This window comes from Hyperolius riggenbachi, chromosome 6, assembly GCF_040937935.1.
Source record: "Hyperolius riggenbachi isolate aHypRig1 chromosome 6, aHypRig1.pri, whole genome shotgun sequence".
Classification (NCBI taxonomy): Eukaryota; Metazoa; Chordata; class Amphibia; order Anura; family Hyperoliidae; genus Hyperolius; species Hyperolius riggenbachi.
In genome coordinates this window covers 147,126,328-147,146,560 of record NC_090651.1, presented here as the reverse complement: position 1 = coordinate 147,146,560, position 20,233 = coordinate 147,126,328, and the positions used below count along the sequence as shown (strand labels likewise).

Sequence of the window (20,233 nt, the reverse complement as noted above, 5' to 3'; positions counted from 1 at the left end):
AGCTCAAGGAAGAAAGGCGGGGGTTTTAATCTTACTCCACAAACAATTACAAGGGCGGGTATTAGAAGAAAAATGTGATACTGACGGCAGGTGGGTAAGGATCAGACTGAGCCTTGCAGGGGAAGAAATAATTATCTCTAACGTATATGCTCCAAATAAGGAGGACAAGAGTTTTTTTTACTAATCTTCTGAGTGACACTCTATCATTAGGCCCTACTAAGGTAATACAGGGAGGTGACTTCAATGCGTTGGTCAGCCTCTCTGAAGATAGGTCTAAGAGGGCATCCGCTAGTCCTCTCACGGTTGCCAAATCTTTATTACTTAACGAGTATATTCAGTCCTCCCTATTAAGTGATAGTTGGCGTGCTTTCCACCCGGATGGAGAGGAATATACTTTTTATTCTCCCCCACACGATGTCTGGTCTCGACTTGACTATTTTCTAGTCTCTCAACAGGTTATGCCCCAAACAATCTCCTCAGAAATTCTAGATCTGATGATATCGGATCATGCACCGATACAGCTAATTTTATCCCCAGTGATCCCAAAAGGAACAGATATAATCTGGAGGTTTCCAACCTTTTTATATGAAGATGAGGGGTTTGCAGGCCTATTACAACAGTGGTGGTGGGAATATAAGGATGATAATAAGGAACATGTAAAAGACATCTTCCTGTTTTGGGAAGCTGCTAAACCCACACTGAGAGGCAAGATTATAAGTTATCTAGCAGGCAAACGCAAAACATCTCATGACCAGTACATGGCAACAGCAACGAAGCTACGTGCAGCCCATAAAGAATTTCTAGATGACCCTACACCTAACACAAAATTAAAATGGCTTAAAGCCAAGGGAGACATGGAAACTAGCTTAAAAAGGAGGGATACTTACCTAAAATCTCATGAAGACCTATATTTTTATAAATTTGGGAATAAAATAGGTACACTATTGTCTCGCCTATCAAAGCCTCCACATGCAAGCACAGTGATAGCGACACTCCGATCGCCCACAGGCCAAGTGAAACACAATCCCAAAGAGATTAACTCTCTCTTCAAGGACTTTTACGAGAATCTGTACAAAAGATCCCCAACTTTTACATCCAATGAAAATATCCGTGAGTGGATGCGGAGAGTTTCCCTTCCCACCCTTTCGGAGGCTGACCTTTTGGAATTGAATGCACCTATTACAGAAAATGATGTCCATGCAGTTATTAAGGGCTTGTCCAATGGCAAGGCACCAGGTCCTGACGGATTTTCCTCAGAATTCTACAAACTTCTGCGCCAGGACCTGGTCCCATACCTGGTTTCACTCTTCAACAAAATTCTAAAGGAGGGCAGATACCCCACGTCAGCAAATATGGCCTATATTAAATTGTTACCAAAGCAAGGTAAAGACCTCCAGGCTCCGGGATCGTATCGGCCAATCTCTTTGATTAATCAGGACATCAAACTCCTGTCAAAGATAATGGCAGACCGACTGGCGACGATGCTACCCAAGCTTGTAAGCCCCAACCAGGTGGGATTCATCAGAAACAGGTCAGCGGTGGCCAATATTCGCAAATTTTTAGTGGTTCAGGATTATGTTAGAGCCTACCCCAGAACATGTAAAGATTATGCAATATTGATGATAGATGCCGAAAAGGCGTTTGATAACGTGTCCTGGGGTTGGCTCGAGGTGGTATTGGACAAGATGAAGATAGATGGGGCTTTTCGTAAATTACTAATGGCCATGCATACTAACCCAATGGCCCGAATATACACACCAGGATTTCTTTCCAATCCTTTTGTATTAGAAAAGGGAACCAGGCAGGGATGCCCCCTGTCGCCATTATTATTTAATCTAGCACTAGAGCCTATGACCAGATACCTGGATAATCAAATAACGGGAATGGATATTGGTGGCTATCAAGTGTTCCAGGCCATGTTTGCTGACGATATTTTACTTTTTCTAACAGATCCATCCTCTCAGTTGGAGCAAGTACTGAACTTAATTAGTGAAACTGGTCAGTTAAGTGGTTTTAAAATTAATGTTGCAAAATGCGAGCTGATGTATCTGTCCCCATTGGCCCCAAATACCGGCTTAACCCATCTCCCAGTAAAACTATGCTCACAGGTAACCTACTTGGGCATAAAATTTCATAAAGACCCTTCCCTATTATATTCTAAAAACTACCAACCTCTTATAGCTGACACAAAAAGACAATTACAAAACTGGGAGAACTTACCCATAAATTTAATGGGCCGGGCCGCACTCATCAAGTCAGTCTGTTTTGGCAGATTATTGTACCCATTACAAACTATTCCTTTACTGCTGAAACATTCTGACGTAAAAGACCTCTATAGGGCGTTTTCCCGCTTTCTTTGGAAACGTGGCAAAGTTAGGATCGCTCTTTCTAAGTTGCAGCTGCCAAAAGATTGGGGAGGTCTGGCCATCCCCGATATTAGACGCTATAATTTGGCTTGTCTAACGCGTCATATTCGGGATTGGTTAAATCAGTCATCGGTCTACTCTAATTACCTACTGGAATCGTCCTACGCCGATCCTTGGTCGCTAGCTGGATTATTGCACTCTCCCTACAAACACCTTCCCCCTAAATTTAAGAGATGTAAAATTTTTAACGACACTGTAGTGGCATGGAGAGAGCTATGCAAAATTCATGCACTTCCCTATCAGGTAACGAAATACATGCCACTGTGGGGCCTTCCTGGCTTTTCTGCCAGTCTGGCCCATAGGGGTTTTCTGGAATGGAAGGAAAGGGGTATTGAAAAACTAGGCCAATTAATAAACCTTTCTGCAGGAAAACTACTCTCCTTCCAAGCAATTAGAACAAAATTCCAGGTCCCAAAGCACCATTTCCTATACTATGGTCAGATGAGATCTTTTGTCAATAGCAAAGGGGGGCGTAATGCAAAAATATTTATACTTAACGAATTGGATGATTTCTTGGCCCCGCATGTTCTAAAGATCTCATTGTCTACCCTTCAAAATGATCTCCAAAAACTAGGTTTACCTAAAAAAGCGCTAAACAATTTATCCAGGTGGTCCAAGTTGATAAAGGGGGAGGATATCCCAACTAAAATTCTTAAGGGGTATAAAGAAGTGTACAATGTGGTTGTGGGGGAAAATTGGCGGGAGTCGCATCTAAAATTCATCCACGGTGCGAAATACGCTTTCAATATCAAATACAAAAATCCGCCACCACATTATGTTCCAAAGTGCCCAAAATGTTCACTCGCAAATGCTGATCTCTTTCATTGTGTCTGGGGATGCCCTGCGGTGGGAAAATTTTGGGGAGAGGTCTCAAAATTTATTAAACAAATGTGCAAAATCCAACTAGAACCTACGCCCCTACTGTTTCTTTTTAATTATGAAGAGCCCGCCGCTCAAAATGGAGAAGGTGTTCGGGCAGTTGATAAATCTTTGAGTAAATTGGTTCATTTAGTACTTCTAGCTGCTCGAAAAGTAATTTTCAATAAATGGATTTTCCCTAGTACTCCAACGGTTTGGGATATCAAAGAAGAACTTACTCATTTATTTCAATTAGACAAGCTGGACGCATTGAATCACAAGGATAAAAGAACTAAATCATTTTTCAAAAAATGGAAACTTTTTATTCTAACAACCCATGCTCAACAAGACATACGAGTTCTGATGGAACACTTCCAATATACCAAATGGTACTTGACGGAACACCTCCAAGGGTCACTGGGGAGGCTCGAGATTTCTTAATGTACATAAAAATAGCATATAATACAGGGATGACAAGACGGGGGAGGGATTAGGGTGGGGGGTATAGGGAGAGGGGTGGTTTTTGAATAATCTGGTTAAGTAGTGTATAATGTTGAACTGTAGAGAAGGTACTAAATAATGTTATATTTTATTTTATTTTTGGATAAGATCTCTCTACACAAAATAGTATCTTGAGACTTCTGTCATTTACACTACTTCCCAGATACTGTCTGTTTTGTATATTCGAAAATTCAAATAAAATATTTTGAAAAAAAAATAAATCCGGTGGACAGGTCTTGAATTGTATAGTATACCCCCTAATTTAAGGGGGGGGGGGGGGGAGGAGGAGGCTGGGTGCAAATTTTCTTAAAGAGAACCTGTACTGAGTAAAAATATTTAAAATAAACACATGAGGTTACTTCAACTGAACATTACATAGTTACCTTGCCATCAGTTCCTCTCAGAAGCTCACAATTTTCTTCTGACAATAATCCCTTCCAGTTCTGACAATATTTTGTCCGATCTGAAATATATCAGTTGCTGTCAGTTGTAGCTGAGAGAAATACTAATGTACCAGGTAATGTCCATGTTTCCCTATGGCTAAAGTGGGCGATGTTACAGTTTAACTGTGTGCTGACCAGAAAGCGGTTATGGGTAATGGCCATTTTCAAAATGGAGGACCGAAAATTCCCTTGATCCCAGCGAACAAACAGGACGCGGGACAGGAGAAAGACACTGAGGAGTAGACGACATGGACGGTAAGTATGACTTGTGTATGTTTATTTTGACTTTTAATTTTCAGTTCAGGTTTTCTTTAAACTAGCACTTTTCTTTAAATGAGAACCCGCCACTCATCTTCTATAAACATACAAAACTTTACTGCTTCAAACTTGCAGTGGATTTAAACTGGTTCCCCAAAACCTCCCAAAGCCATTAACCACTTTCCCCTCCACTACAGTATTTCTACGTCAGCTGTGGCACCCTCCAAGCCACAGCGACGTAGATATACTGACCTGCTTGCAGCGCTGTTGTGCAGGAACAGGTGCGCTTCAGAGCGCACCCCCCGGCACTGTCAGCTGCCTTACTAATTGGCAAAAGGGAACATGTTCCCTTGTAGCCAATTAGTGACCCCCCTGCGGATGAATAATCACCGCTGTAGCAAACAGCGTGATCATTCATCTTTCCCCCTCCGTGGCCAGATCGTAAAACAAAACGCCCCTGCAAGATGAATATCTTACCTGAACTGGTTCCTGCGATCATCCTGCAGCTCCAGCCTCCATTCTCCGCGGTGCACTCAGCCCTGTGACGCGGAATATCCGGGTCCCGGCTTGATGACATCATCAAGCCGGGACCCGGATATTCAGCGTCACAGGGCTGAGTGAAGAGCGGAGAATGGAGGCTAGAGTTGCAGGATGATCGCAGGAACCAGTTCAGGTAAGATATTCATCTTGCAGGGGCATTTTTTTACGATCTGGGGGGGAGGCATAGTGATAAGGGGGGGCGGGCACATCAGGCTGCCCATAACAGAGGGTGGGGGTTTAAAATCTGAAGGGGGGGGGGTTGAAATTATTATTGGGGCCCATCAGGGTAATGGGGTGGGAGATTTTATAATGGGGGGCACATCTGATGGTCCTGAGGGACATAACTTAATGCTGGGGGGCACATATGCAATAATGGGGCGGGGGCGCTAATCCTGGAGGCACATCTGGCTATAATGGGGAACACTGATCCTGGGGACACATCTGGCTATAATGAGGGGTGCTTATATGGGATACGCAGCTGTATAAATATATGTGGGGGGTCGCAAATGCGGGGGCATATCTGGCTATAATGGAGGCGGATATTGGGGGGCACATCTGGCTATACTGGGGGGGGGTCTGATACTGGGCACACATCTGGCTATTTATCCTTGGGGGACTTAATACTGATGGCATGTCTTTTACCTACTGTAGCACTTTGTAATTTTTACTAGAATTGAAGAAAACCTGAGAAATAATGCAATTTTAACGTTTTCCCCTCTTTTTTCCCGCTAAAATGCGCAGAAAAAAAAAATTCTCGGGACAAATATCCCCCAGTGAAAGTCTAGTTTATCCTGAAAAAAACGATATGTACATCATTTACGTGTTGTGAGTAGGGATAAAGTTATTGCTGATTGAATAGGGACATAGCTAAAACGTCAAAACTGCTCTGGTCAATAAGGGGAAAACAAGGTCTGGATGCGAAGTGGTTAAAATCCCCCCCCGACGCACTGATTTCTTTAAGGAGTGCTCCTATGAACATGCACACTCACTTTCACACCACACATATAATCCTCGACATCCAGTCCTTCTTTAGTTTTGTGTGAACCCAGCTGGGCCATACAAGTCCACCAGGTGTACAGTATCAATTGGGCCTTCTTATTAGGGCATCTAAAGTCCTGTATGACAGAGCACCCTCAGTCAGATGCACTTCCACGTGCTCACTGACTCCAACTTACTCCTCTTGGCAAAGTCCAATTATATGCACATTTCACACTAACTGCAGGTAAGCTTCCAGGTACAGCATCTTACTCCTGGTAATATCTGCTGACTGTTTAACTGCTACAAATGTCCAGTGTGCTACTGCTGGCTCTCCGCACAGCGTTCGATATTACCTCCTCCTGAAGATCTTCAGACTGGATACAGCTTGTGCACTGCGGCATCCCGCAGTGATACAGGTAACTTTAGTTGCGCGTATCACTTCTCTCACCAGCCACCTTTCAGGCTTGCATCGCCCACATTGGCATGTCCACAGAGACTCCCTCGTTCCAGTGCGTCACACCACGTCTGTACTTACGCGTTGCGTCCACGTGACATGGACTTCCTCAGTACAGAAATGCTGTGGTTAGAGATCACGGGGGAACTCCCTCTTCCTTTTAAAAATCCAGCCCAGTACATCCAAGACTCGCTCTGGCATACACTTACTGATTACTCCTCCTCCTTCCTCAGCCTCTTAAAAGGTCTATAGAACATTTTTAATGGGTTTTGGAGGTTGTGGGGAAGCAGTTAAATCCACTGCAAGTTTGAAGCAATAAAGTTTTGTATGTTTATAGTAGATGCCTTAAAGACTGATAACCATTTCTGAAAAGCGGACCGAAGCGTACATAAACTCTTTAGAGCGCTGTGTAAGTTGTCAACGCTATCTAAATACAAATGGTAATAATGTGGGATACTAATGGTTGATTTATTGATACTTGTCAAGAATTTGCAGTCTGTTGGTGATCTAGATCAGCTTTTCACCCCGTTGGTAATAGAACACTGAGTAAAGCTAAAAATACTCACCACCCAACGGAGGAAGATGGATCCAGCGATGTTTCCCTGACGGCGAGCGTTTCACGATCCATCTTCCAGCCGCCGGTTATGTGCAACGTCACATGACGGGCGCATACGGGACGTCAAACTATCGCGGTACTTTGTGCAGAGTCGTCTAGGATCCTAAAGATTCAATCTGCCATGACGGTCATCGCTAAACGTCGTTCACCTGATCGCGCGCCTCTACCCACGCCATGGAAACGATTGCTTGTCGCTCAAAAAAAAAAAAAAAAAAAAGCTGGTCACTGGAAAAATCATCAGGAAAATCGAGTAGTGGGTACGGGCCTTAAGACCTTGATCTACTCAGGAAATCTGAATAAACGGAGAGCTTTTTTTTTTTTTTTTAGCAGAGATAAACCTCACTGCAAGGAACAGTTTACTATTTTATGAAAAGCTGTAATAACCAGATCAGAGCATTAAACTGGATTGGGTCTGTGTCGAAATCACAGGTAGTCTAGTGGAGATTTAGGAGGATTTTTGAGATATCTTTATTGAGTACTTAGAAATCAGACCATGGTGTTGTTCCTACTTCTATTATTTAGCACTGCATTAAGTTGAGATACTGTAGAATGGTTGACAAACTGGATAGAGGTGACTAAAGGGCCTATTCACACAACACAACCCATGCACAAACACAAGTTCATGCACGCTTTTCCTGACACATGGCATGTGCAGTGAGGTATGTTATAATGTGGACCGCAACAGCCACAATACAGCTCGACGGGAAATCATGTGCATCGTCCACTAGAATGTTACCAGACACCATACAAGGCAATGCATGGGTACAAACTGTGAATGGAAATCTCACACAATATTGGCCTCAATTCACTAAGCTTACCTCCTGTCTTTAATAACTCTTCTGAGCTGTTTTACAGTTACCACAATTAGATCACCATGGTGATAACTGTAAAACAGCTCAGAAGAGTTATTAACCAGCCGGGCGGTATGGACGAGCTCAGCTCGTCCATCACCGCCGGAGGCTGCCGCTCAGGCCCTGCTGGGCCGATTTTCATCAAATAAAAAGCAGCACACGCAGCCGGCACTTTGCCAGCCGCGTGTGCTGCGTGATCGCCGCCGCTCTGCGGCGATCCGCCGCGAGCAGCGGCAAAAGAGGGTCCCCCCAGCCGCCTGAGCCCTGCGCAGCCGGAACAAATAGTTCCGGCCAGCGCTAAGGGCTGGATCGGAGGCGGCTGACGTCAGGACGTCGGCTGACGTCCATGACGTCACTCCGCTCGTCGCTATGGCGACGAAGTAAACAAAACACAGAAGGCCGCTCATTGCGGCCTTCCGTGTCACTTTTGGCCGCCGGAGGCGATCAGAAGAACGCCTCCGGAGCGCCCTCTAGTGGGCTTTCATGCAGCCAACTTTCAGTTGGCTGCATGAAATAGTTTTTTTTTTTATTTAAAAAAAACCCTCCCGCAGCCACCCTGGCGATCTTAATAGAACGCCAGGGTGGTTAAAGACAGGAGTTAAGCTTAGTGAATTGAGGTCAATGTGCGGTGCGTCATAACTGACAGAACTGCTCATAGTGTGAATGCGTACTTAAAGAGAATCTGTATTGTTAAAATCATACAAAAGTAAACATACCAGTGCGTTAGGGGACATCTCCTATTACCCTCTGACACAATTTCGCAGCTCCCCGCCGCATTAAAAGTGGTTAAAAACAGTTTTAAAAAGTTTGTTTATAAACAAACAAAATGGCCACCAAAACAGGAAGTAGGTTGATGTACAGTATGTCCACACATAGAAAATACATCCATACACAAGCAGGCTGTATACAGCTTTCCTTTTGAATCTCAAGAGATCATTTGTGTGTTTCTTTCCCCCTTCTGCTCTCATGCACTGAAGTTTCAGGCTGCTCTTTTCTTCCTGCAAACAGCTTTGCCCTTGTCTGTAATTCCTTACTATGTGAAAGCCCAGCCAGCTCAGAGGACGATTTATCCAGCTTGTAAAAGATAAGAGAGAAGAGAGAAGCTGCTCTAATCTAAATAACACACAGGCAGTGTGCATAGAGGGGCCTGGAAGGGGGAGTTCATAGCAGAACCACAACACTGAAGAACTTGGCAGCCTTCCAGACAGGCTGACAAGAGAGAGATAAGTTGATTTATTACAGAGACTGTGATAGTACAAAGTGCTGCAGTAAGCCAGAACACATTAGAATAGCTTTTGGAACTTGTAGGATGAAAAAAACAGGATGCAATTTTTGTTACAGAGTCTCTTTAAAGAGACACTGAAGCGAAAAAAAAATTATGATATTATGATTTGTATGTGTAGTACAGCTAAGAAATAAAACATTAAGATCAGATACATCAGTCTAATTGTTTCCAGTACAGGAAGAGCTAAGAAACTCCAGTTGTTATCTCTATGCAAAAAAGCCATTAATCTCTACGACTAAGTTAGTCGTGGAGAGGGCTGTTATCTGACTTTTATTATCTCAACTGTAAGTGAACTGTTTTCTTTTTATCTGCTAGAGGTGAAGTCATTACTTCACAGACTGCTCTGAAAGACTCATTTTGAAAGCTTAAAGAGAATCTGTATTGTTAAAATCGCACAAAAGTAAACATGCCAGTGCGTTAGGGGACATCTCCTATTACCCTCTGACACAATTTCGCCGCTCCTCGCCGCATTAAAAGTGGTTAAAAACGGTTTTAAAAAGTTTGTTTATAAACAAACAAAATGGCCACCAAAACAGGAAGTAGGTTGATGTACAGTATGTCCACACATAGAAAATACATCCATACACAAGCAGGCTGTATACAGCCTTCCTTTTTAATCTCAAGAGATCATTTGTGTGTTTCTTTCCCCCTGCAGCTATCTTCCACTGAAGTGTCAGGCTGTTTCTTCCTGCAGAGTGCAGACAGCTCTGCCTGTATGTAACTCCTCAGTATGTGAAAGCCCAGCCAGCTCAGAGGAGGATTTATACAGCTTGTAAAAGATAAGAGAGAAGAGAGAAGCTGTCCTAATCTAAATAGTACACAGGCAGTGTGCAGAGAGGGGCCTGGAGGGAGGAGATGCATCACAGAACCACAACACTGAAGAACTTGGCAGCCTTCCAGACACAGGCTGACAAGTCTGACAAGAGAGAGATAAGTTGATTTATTACAGAGATGGTGATAGTAGAACATGCTGCAGTAAGCCAGAACACATTAGAATAGCTTTTGGAACTAGTAGGATGATAAAAAAACAGGATGAAATTTTTGTTACGGAGTCTCTTTAATGTTGTGTAATCTGCACATATTAGAGAATAATGCAATGTTAGAAAAAACACTATATACCTGAAAATAAAAGTATGAGAATATTTTCGTTTCTGCTAATCTTCTAGTAATTATTCATAGTACACAACCAATTCATTATATCATATTTTTTTTTTCGCTTCAGTGTCTCTTTAAGCCTCATATACACTTGACATTACAGTTCCCCACTAGGGGTTGGGGCTCTATCTCATGGACAACAGTCAGCTCTGTTACTATGGAGGTGGGGTAGAGGGTTGACATGTGGCGCATGACAGGCTGGGAGAAATAAGGAGGGATAGGCTGTATCAATGGGTCACTAGCTTGCAGGCTAGCAACACATTCTGCTGCTATGGAGGTGGGGTAGAGGGATGACGTGTGGCGAATGAAAGACAGAGTTAATGAGGGAGAAAAATAGCATCTGTTTTTACTTGGGCGAGATAATATGGCAAGCCAGATGTCTCGTTGATGCATCAGGGAGGATTGGGGGTAGCTGTACACATACTAAATTCTTGCTCAAGGCGGTCTTTATCGGCTGCCTGAGTAAAATGTAATCTAGTATGTGTACATTCTCACAAGGATCTTTTGAGATGGGATAGTGAGTTTTTGGCAAGGTGTGTTGCAGAGGTATGAGAGGTTGTGTCGGTCACTGCATCAGGCAGATAATGTCTTAAATGTGCTGGGTTTATTGTCCTTTCAACAAATGATATTTTATCTGTTCTTTCACTTTGTATTTTACAGCTGGTATCCTGAGGGAAAAGTGGATGGTTTGATGATCGCTCCACACAAAAATGGGAGGAATGACCAATGTATTTATGTTCATTTCACTAGAAAGTTGAACTGCCAACATTTAAAAGACTGGGTATGACGAACACCATATAATCTGACCTTCGAAGTAGATTTAACAATGCGGTGGTATGTGACGATAACCTGTACCTCTTGTATACAGCAAAGTCAAGAAACGCAATCATGGAAGATGCCATAAAGGAAATTCCACCATAGAGGAGTTTGCCCATACTAACTTGCTAATAGGCGAACACGTCAACATGGGATTAGATTGTGAGCTCCTTTGAGGGACAGTTAGTGACAATATATATATATACACACACACACACACACACACACACACACATCTACACACTGTTCGGCGCTATATATATACTAAATAATAATAATAATAACATAGCATGTCTGTAGTTTTATGTATCATGCATGTTGAATAAATGGCAAATTCTTCCAGTAAGACCACAAAAATTATGGCAAAGGCAGACACTGTGGAACTGTCCAACGCCATCACCTGGGTTTTAGTTAACCATTCCTCCAGACAGAATTGGTGTAATGGCGACATGTTCATAGTACTTGTTTACAAATTATTTTTCTGTCCTGCCTTCAAGCTTTCAATTAGACTGTTATTAAATATTAACAGAGTAGAAGTACACTTGTGACTCACTGGAATTGTGCTGCAGTCAAAAAGTAAAATAATCTGTCTGTGAACATTGTTGTGAAAAAAAACACCTTTTGCTCTTCACAAAGTAAATGTCTTAAACGGTATACAGTATAATCCCCTATAGCAGACATGTTAAACTCTGGCCCGTAGAGCCAGCAAATTTGGACCGCAAGTGGTTTCCCCACTTTACATTATGTCTGGCCCACTCTATACCACCAGGGAAGCAATATATGAAAGGTGAAGCCCTAGATCACCAAGGAACCCATATGGGAAGGGGGGAGGGGGAGCACTAGGAGGGCCATTAGACACCAAGGAACTGTATAAGGGAGGGAGGTAGGACTACTGAACAGCAGGGCTACTGAATAGGGGAGGGAGGAGGCATTAGACACCAGAGGACTGTATAGGGGAGGGAGGAGGCAGTAGACACCAGTATAGGGGGGGGGGGAGGCATTAGACACCAGGGAACTGTATAGGGGGAGGGAGGAGGCATTAGACACCAGGGAACTGTATAGGGTAGGGAGGAGGCATTACACACCAAGAAACTGTATAGGGGAGAGAGGAGGCATTGCACACCAAGAAACTGTATAGGGGAGGAAGGAGGCATTAGACACCAGGGGACTGTATAGGGGAGGGCAACTAAACACCAGGGAACGGTACAAGGGAGGGCCACTAAACACCAGGGGACTGTATAGGAGGAAAGAGGATGGCCACTAGACATCAAGAAACTATATAGAGCAGGGAGGAGAGCCACTAGAAATCAGGGAACTGTATAGTGGAGAAAGAAGGCATTAGACACCAGGCAGATGTATAGGGGAGGGAGAAGGGCCACTAGACACCAGGGAATTGTATAGGGGAGGGAAGGTTAAAAAAAAACTCAAGCAGATGCACAATAGTGAGTAGTGTGAATAAGATGAAGGAAATGAGATGCACACAGTGGATCCGCACAGGAAACGTTGTGCATCCAGCATAGTGTGGGCCAAGCTTTTTAGCAGCATTATATAACAGTTATATTATTAAACAAAAATGTTTTTTACAAAGAATATAAAAAAGCTGAAGTAATATTTGTCTTTGCTCCTTGCTATAGAACCAAGATAGTGACATGAATATATAGGCAGCCATCTTTATTCTATTTAGAAGAGAACCTCCCCTATTGCTGGGGAAACAGAGGAATCTGGAGGCTGCCATATTAACGTCCCTTTAAACAATACCAGTTGCCTGGCTTCCCTGCTGATCCTCTGCCTCTAATACTTTTAGGCCCCTTTTTACACTGAAAACCTGCGTTGCATTACCCGTTCTTTCTGCAATCCTTGTTCATTCGAAATTCGTTACCATTCTGTGCTGTTACCTTTGCAAAGGGGACCCCAGGAGGCCCAAAAACAATTTGTTGGTTATGGAATGGATCTGTGTCACGATTTTTGAATAAATAAGGATTTGGTCCCATTTGAGTGAGCGGACCTTCTGGATTTTTTCTGATTGCATTTCTGGTCCTGCACCTCAAGAGCGGTATGCTATTCTTCTTCTGTTGCTTTATTGCTGCAAGGTGCCACGAGTGCAATGGAAGGCAATGAAGCCTTGCACAGTTAATTTAGTGAGATGCACCAGAGGCATCTGATCTGATGCAAAGTCTGCAGTGCGTTATCACATGATCTGTGCCTATTGCACAGATTATGCAGCATTGAAGTGAATGGGAGACACAGTAAGTGTGCACGATGGGAGCATGGTGCAACACCGCGCACAAGCCAGGATCAATGGGAATCCTAGAGACATACTTCCTGCCCAGCAGGGAGTACATCTCTAGCCGGGGGTATGCATATGACTCCGGGTACAGGGTCACATGAAGGCCAGCAGGAGCATTGCGCCACAAACACACACATCAAGTGAAAAACCAGCCTTAGCCTAAATTTCTCCCCCCCCCCCCCCCCCCCCAAAAAAAAAATCAAACGCTTGTTTTTCATTCGTCTGAAACATCCGATAGGATTTCCCAGTTTGTTGGTTTTTTCAATCCGGAATGCTGGAAATCTTTCTTTAATTTTTCTAAAGATTGTATGGTGTGTGTTAGATTGTCAATTTATTAATATACACACCCTAGCAATTTTCTCAGACTTTCCAATCATTTTTATCATAATTGGGGAAAAATGAACATGTGTGTGGTACATTGGTCATATTTTTGAAATGTCACAGTCAGAAAAATTGATTGCAATTCTTAAATTGAACAGATATTTCAAAAAAAAAAAAAAATATATATATATTGTATGGTGTGTGGCCACCTTTAGCCCTTGAATAAGCATGCAGATCAGGTGCTCTGACTGAATTAGCCGCATGCTTGTTTCAGGTGTGATCCAGATACTACTGCAGCGAAAGATCAGCAGGACTGTCAAGCAACTGGTATTGTTTAAAGTGAACCAGAGACGAAGCACCCTCATGTATTTTACCATATATATCAATGGGGACATTATAGAAAACACCTACCCTGCTCTCTGTTTCATTTTTAACTGTTCAGCTTGCTTCTTATGAGCCATGATAAAATCCCCAACTGAGCATTCAGTCTGGCTTTGCTCAGGAATTTTTATAGCTGAGTCTGTGTTCTCTGGTGTCTTTTCAAACCCAAGCCTGCCCCCTTGTGGCTCTGCTCAGGAATCATTATAGCGGAGTCATTACAGCAAAGCCAGACTGAATGCTCAGTCTGGGATTTTATCAGGGCTGATTAGAAGCAAGCTGAACAGTTAAAAATAAAACAGAGCAGGGTAGGTGTTTTCTCTAATGTTTCCATTGATATATATGGTAAAATACATGAGGGTGCTTCGTCTCTGGTTCACTTTAAAGAGACACTGAAGCGAGAATAAATCTCGCTTCAGTGCTTATATTCAGCTAAACCGACGCTATCCCGCGGCTAAACGGGGGTCCCTTACCCCCCCCCCCCCCCTGCAAAATCTGCTGTTGAGGCAGGGCTAACGGCTGCAGCCCTGCCTCTCAGCGCCGTCTATCAGCGGCGCATCGCCGCCTCTTTCCCATCCCTCTCAGCGAAGTAAGACAGAGTGGCGGGGGAGAGGCGGAGATACGTGCTGACAGACGCACGTGAGGCAGGGCTGCAGCGGTTAGCCCTGTCTCAATCAGGAAGAGATCCCCGGGACTCCACGAGGGGATTTGGGAGGTAAGGGACCCCCGTTTAGCCACGTGATAGCGGAGTTTTAGCAGGGGCACACATGCCCCTGCTGAATATAAGCTCTGAAGCGAGATTTATTCTCGCTTCAGAGTCTCTTTAAAAGAAAATACATTTGTCAGCCTTCATGTCCTCTGTTCACATGTGCTTTAATTCAAAGCAGATGACAATGCTCATACCATGGAGGTGCTGGAAAAGACCTTCTCCCAAGTTAACTGCTGGAAGTAGCAGAAACAAATACACAACTCTCCAACGGCTCCAATAATACTCCACTCTTATTGATAATCACAGCAGGACAGACAAAAATATCTGACGCGTTTCAGACAGTGATGTTGAGTAAGGCTAAAGGTAAAGACATCACTGTCTGAAACACGTCAGTCATTTTTGTCTTTCCTGCGTTGACAATCAATACAAGTGGAGTTTTATTGCAGCCATTGGAGAGTTGCAGATTTGTTTCTACTACTTGCAGGTGTCCTTTAACATCTAGCTGACCGCCTAACGTGGAATGTCGGCGGCTCCCTTGTTCCTCCGCGACGGATATATGTATCATCTTGCAAGGAGCTCCCATCAGTTTTACGCTGCAGGCCCCAGTGATCAGCCTGCCAGCCAGCGATTGGAGCTGGCAGGCTGTTTATTTTATTTACTTAAATGTATTTATATAGCGCTGACATCTTACGCAGCGCTGTACAGTATATTGTCTTGTCACTAACTGTCCCTTGGAGGGGCTCACAATCTAATCCCTGCCATAGCCATATGTCTATGTATGTGTATCTTAGTCTAAGGCCAATTTAGGGGGAAGCCAATTAACTTATCTGTATGTGTATTTTTTAACAAAATTTCAATTGATTGAAAAAAAAATAAAAAATTACAAATAGCAACAGCAATCAAATACCACCAAAAGAAATCTCTATTTGTGAGAAGAAAAAGGAGGTAAAATTCTTTTGGGTGCCAAATTGTATGACCAAGCAATAAACCGTTAAATTTGCGAAAGTGCTGAATTGTAAAAAATGGGCTGGTGACTAGGGCGGTATAAACCTCTGGGGCTCAAGAGGTTAAAGAGAACCTGAAACGAAGTATATGGAGGCTGCCATATTTAATTTCCTTTAAATTATTCCAGTTGCCTGGCATCCCTGTTGCTGTATTTCGCTGCTGAAGTTTCGGAATCACACCAGAAACAAGCATGCAGCTAAACTTGTCAGATATGACAATAATGTCAGAAACACCTGTTGCATGCTTGTTAAGGGGCTATGGCCAAAAGTATTAGAGGCAGGGGATCAGTAGGATAGCAAGGTAACTGGTATTGCTTAAAAGAAAATAAATATGGCAGTCTTCATATCCCTCTCGCTTCAGGTTCTCTTTAAATCCTCTATTCCACGAGCACCTAAAAAGGTAGTGAATTCACAGCCTGGCGCTGTACTGGTCGACATATGAGCAGTTCAGCCGTTCCTGAGTAAGAGGCATTACCACTTCCATGTAGTAAGAGCTTACCTGCACAGTCTGTTCATAGTATTCAAAATCTGTTGGACCTCATACTACATGGAAGTGGTAAATTTAGCTAATTAAAATTGGATGTATGTACTCACCCTAAAGCCCCATACACATGCTAGATAAAGCTCGGCCAAGGGGGCAATAATGACTGCATAAGCTACAAATCTAGTTTGTGAACAGCGGCCGCAGATGCTCTCCAAAGTAACAGCCTGTGATCAGTTGGTGGTTTGATTTGGCCAAGACCATTGTTTTTCTACTTACCCAACTTGCCGCATGACATCACTCTCACACCGCTTTGTTGCCCCTCCACCCCCCACAGGGCAAGAGAACACATCGCTAGACTGCAGGCAAGCATTACGTCTGTAGAGCCTCAGCCCTGCACTGTTGTCTCTAGTCCCAACATGCCTCATGCGTGTGTATGAAGCATGAGTGCAGTATTGCTGGTGAGCTACTGCAACAATAGCAGAGGACAGGTTTAAAAAGGTACCAGAGGGGAGACTTATTTAGGCTGCCATTTTTATTTCCTTTCAAAAAATACCAGTTGCCTGTCTCTTAGGTTGCAGCACACCTGAAACAAGCATGCAATAATATAGTCAGATATCGGCATGCTTGTTCAGGGTTTATGGCTAAAAGTATAAGAGGCAGAGGATCAGCATGACAGCCAAGCAATATGCATTGTTTAAAAGGTAACAAATAGGTCAGCCTCTACCCTGATAGGTATTGGTACCTGATCCCTTGGGTGTCATCTCTGGGCTGAGGTTGAACAGACGCATAGTCAGCCTACAGGCTGAGGACATGTTCTGTTGCAATATGGGGGGTGAAGGGCTGCCCTAGTGGCGCAGATGTGATGTCATGAGGCGGACGGGGCAAGCAGTGAGCACAAAGTCATCGGCGATAGCCCAGCTGCATTGATTTGCCTACGTATCTCTGGCTGGGTGGTGGTCAGGGGCTGCTGTAAACATGCCAGAATATCAGCAGAGGTGATCATTATGGTGTAACTCAGCCGACTTTAATCCAGCGTGTGTACAGGCCTTTAGCCGTTTTATGAGAGGCATATACTGGCATTAAAGTGGAAGAGATTGTTTGGTTAGAGCAGGCTTTCTCAACCAGGGTTCCTTGAGGACTCTGCAGGAGTTCCTTGGCATTTTACCCCATCGTGGGGGAAGTATAATAGAGCACACTATAATAGATGGTACTGTAACAAGAAGCACTAAATTGGAGAGTCAGGAGACAGTATAATGAGTGGCAGTGTAATAGGAGATAGTGAAATTAGCAGCCTAACCTACTTTAAAACCATGCCTCCTGAAAAATAAATGCAGTGGTTCCTCAAGACCAAAAAAATGTTTGCAGGGGTTCCTTGAGATCCAAAAGTTATTTACAGGGTTCCTCCCAGGTAAAAAGGTTGAGAAAGGCTGGGTTAGAGAGTTATCTGAGTAAAAATAAACACCAATACATTCTTTATGTATTATAAACAAGGGTCTATTTAATGCACATTATTAATACAAGAATAACCCTGCCTCAAATGACTGCAACTGTTGCCGTTTTCTATCCACAACACTTAGAAAAATCCTCTGATAAACAGCATGATTCCCTCCAGACAAGCTGCTTTCACAACCTTCCTCGATAAATTACCCCCAAGCCAAATGTTGCTGACGCTTTTCTTACCTGGTTGACTCCACACTGAAGCTGCCGCCATCCAGAAGGCGAATTTTACAGAATAGGATCCCATTAACAAAAGGAACAGAAGATAGTTCATCCAACTCAAAATCCACCCGAAATTTAAATTTCTTCTTTTTCATCATCATGAAAGCCATAAACTGGAACCAGGAGGTACTACAGCTAATTTATGATATTGTGCTGTAATGCAGAGGAGCAGAAACAATAACTTGCTTGAGACAATAAGGTTTAGTCCACTGGAAACTGTAAAAGTTTATGGTCTAAAAAATAGATACGTTTCCAGTGGGCATTCCAGTATCCAATGTAAGAAATGTGCAAAAGTTAGGGTGTGATCAGTGAAATTGTGTCATGGTTTGGATAAAAATCATCAGCTTAGTGATCAGTCCCACCTACTGTGTTTTGAAGAACCTCATCCTTCAAATGCTCTGTGAAATGTTTCTTTCCTAAATAGTGACCATTTCTCTCCATCCACTCTCCTGCCTACACACAATCCACCTATTTATGTCATTTTGTGTTTCCAAAATTAAAATTTCAAAGTCTAATCCCACCTGTCTTGTGAAAAATACTGTCCTTACCCAAGAGGAAAATGTATACCCATCAGCATTTCAACCAAACAAAAACATGACACAGTACATTTTCCATGCAGCTCATATCCTCAGAGAAAAAAAAAAACTTTTAAGCAGGCTATGTTCATTACTGCTTCCCCAAAATCCTATCATACACTACAGAATGTAACACTACATACGATAAACATATATGTGTAACTGATGGCTTTACAACACTAACTACAGTACACAAAGCATTAAACAAAATGTGTATTCGATAGATAGCATGTCACCAGTGATCAGCTTGTCTATCCCACATAGCTAGCATCCACAATCACAAGAAAATACAGCTATGTGCAGGAGACATTGGTGGGTATGTGTGCTTACAGCCTGTCCCCCTGATATGTATGCTGATTGCCTGGCTTCTGTCTGTCCTCCCAACACCAGCCCCAAATAGGACAAGCTGTCAGCGCTCTCTTGCAGTCCACATTTGCTGGGAAATGCTGCTCTCAAGGTAAAAGAGTTTGCCGGTGCACCGTAGATGTTCAGAAGCCTCTCTGCCTCCAGCCAGAGCTTCCGAAGACACCCCGGGCTGTACAAGAATCGTTCTCTCCACGTCCCACCCCACTAACTCTCCACCCTTTCTGATTCTTTCAGGCTTCCGTACCGTATCAGTGTGTTGTCACATAAGTTTTGCCACAGCACTGACACCCAGCGGAGCACGCTGGTATTACAGAGACTACTAGAGCAAATCTAGACGGCAGCCCACGTATATAGATTGCTGACATCTAGCGAGCTAAACTGAGAATACAAGATAACGACAACCAAGACAAGTTGGGCTTCCTTTAGCAGTTGTGCAGGTGGAGCGAAATCTTTTGGGAAGTAGTATTATGAACTGAACTTTATTAAAGAGACTCCGTAACAAAACTTCCATCCTGTTTTTTATCATCCTACAAGTTCCAAAAGCTATTCTAATGTGTTCTGGCTTACTGCAGCACTTTATACTATCACTGTCTCTGTAATAAATCAACTTATCTCTCTCTTGTCAGACTTGTCAGGCCTGTGTCTGGAAGGTTGCCAAGTTCTTCAGTGTTGTGGTTCTGCTATGAACTCCCCCTTTCAGGCCCCTCTATGCACACTGCCTGTGTGTTATTTAGATTAGAGCAGCTTCTCTCTTCTCTCTTATCTTTTACAAGCTGGATAAATCGTCCTTTGAGCTGGCTGGGCTTTCACATAGTGAGGAATTACAGACAAGGGCAAAGCTGTTTGCAGGAAGAAAAGAGCAGCCTGAAACTTCAGTGCATGAGAGATGCAGGGGGAAAGAAACACACAAATGATCGCTTGAGATTCAAAAGGAAGGCTGTATACAGCCTGCTTGTGTATGGATGTATTTTCTATGTGTGGACATACTGTACATCAACCTACTTCCTGTTTTGGTGGCCATTTTGTTTGTTTATAAACAAACTTTTTAAAACTGTTTTTAACCACTTTTAATGCGGCGGGGAGCGGCGAAATTGTGACAGAGGGTAATAAGAGATGTCCCCTAACGCACTGGTATGTTTACTTTTGTGTGATTTTAACAATACAGATTCTCTTTAAAGAGAACCTAAACTGAAAATAAAAAGTCAAAAT

General features: G+C 43.2%; 1 protein-coding gene across 4 annotated transcripts in view; it reads right to left on the bottom strand.

The window, feature by feature from the left end:
• EEIG2 (EEIG family member 2) overlaps positions 1-19,238 on the bottom strand; it is an 88,469-nt gene extending 69,231 nt beyond the window's left edge. The window contains exon 1 of one of the 4 annotated variants that reach the window (XM_068240049.1): positions 18,045-19,238. In XM_068240049.1, coding sequence (XP_068096150.1) covers positions 18,045-18,193 — 149 coding nt within the window. In that variant the 5' untranslated portion in view covers positions 18,194-19,238. The other 3 variants (XM_068240051.1, XM_068240053.1, XM_068240050.1) reach the window with 3 other exon arrangements.
• Between the last annotated feature and the right edge of the window lie 995 nt (positions 19,239-20,233).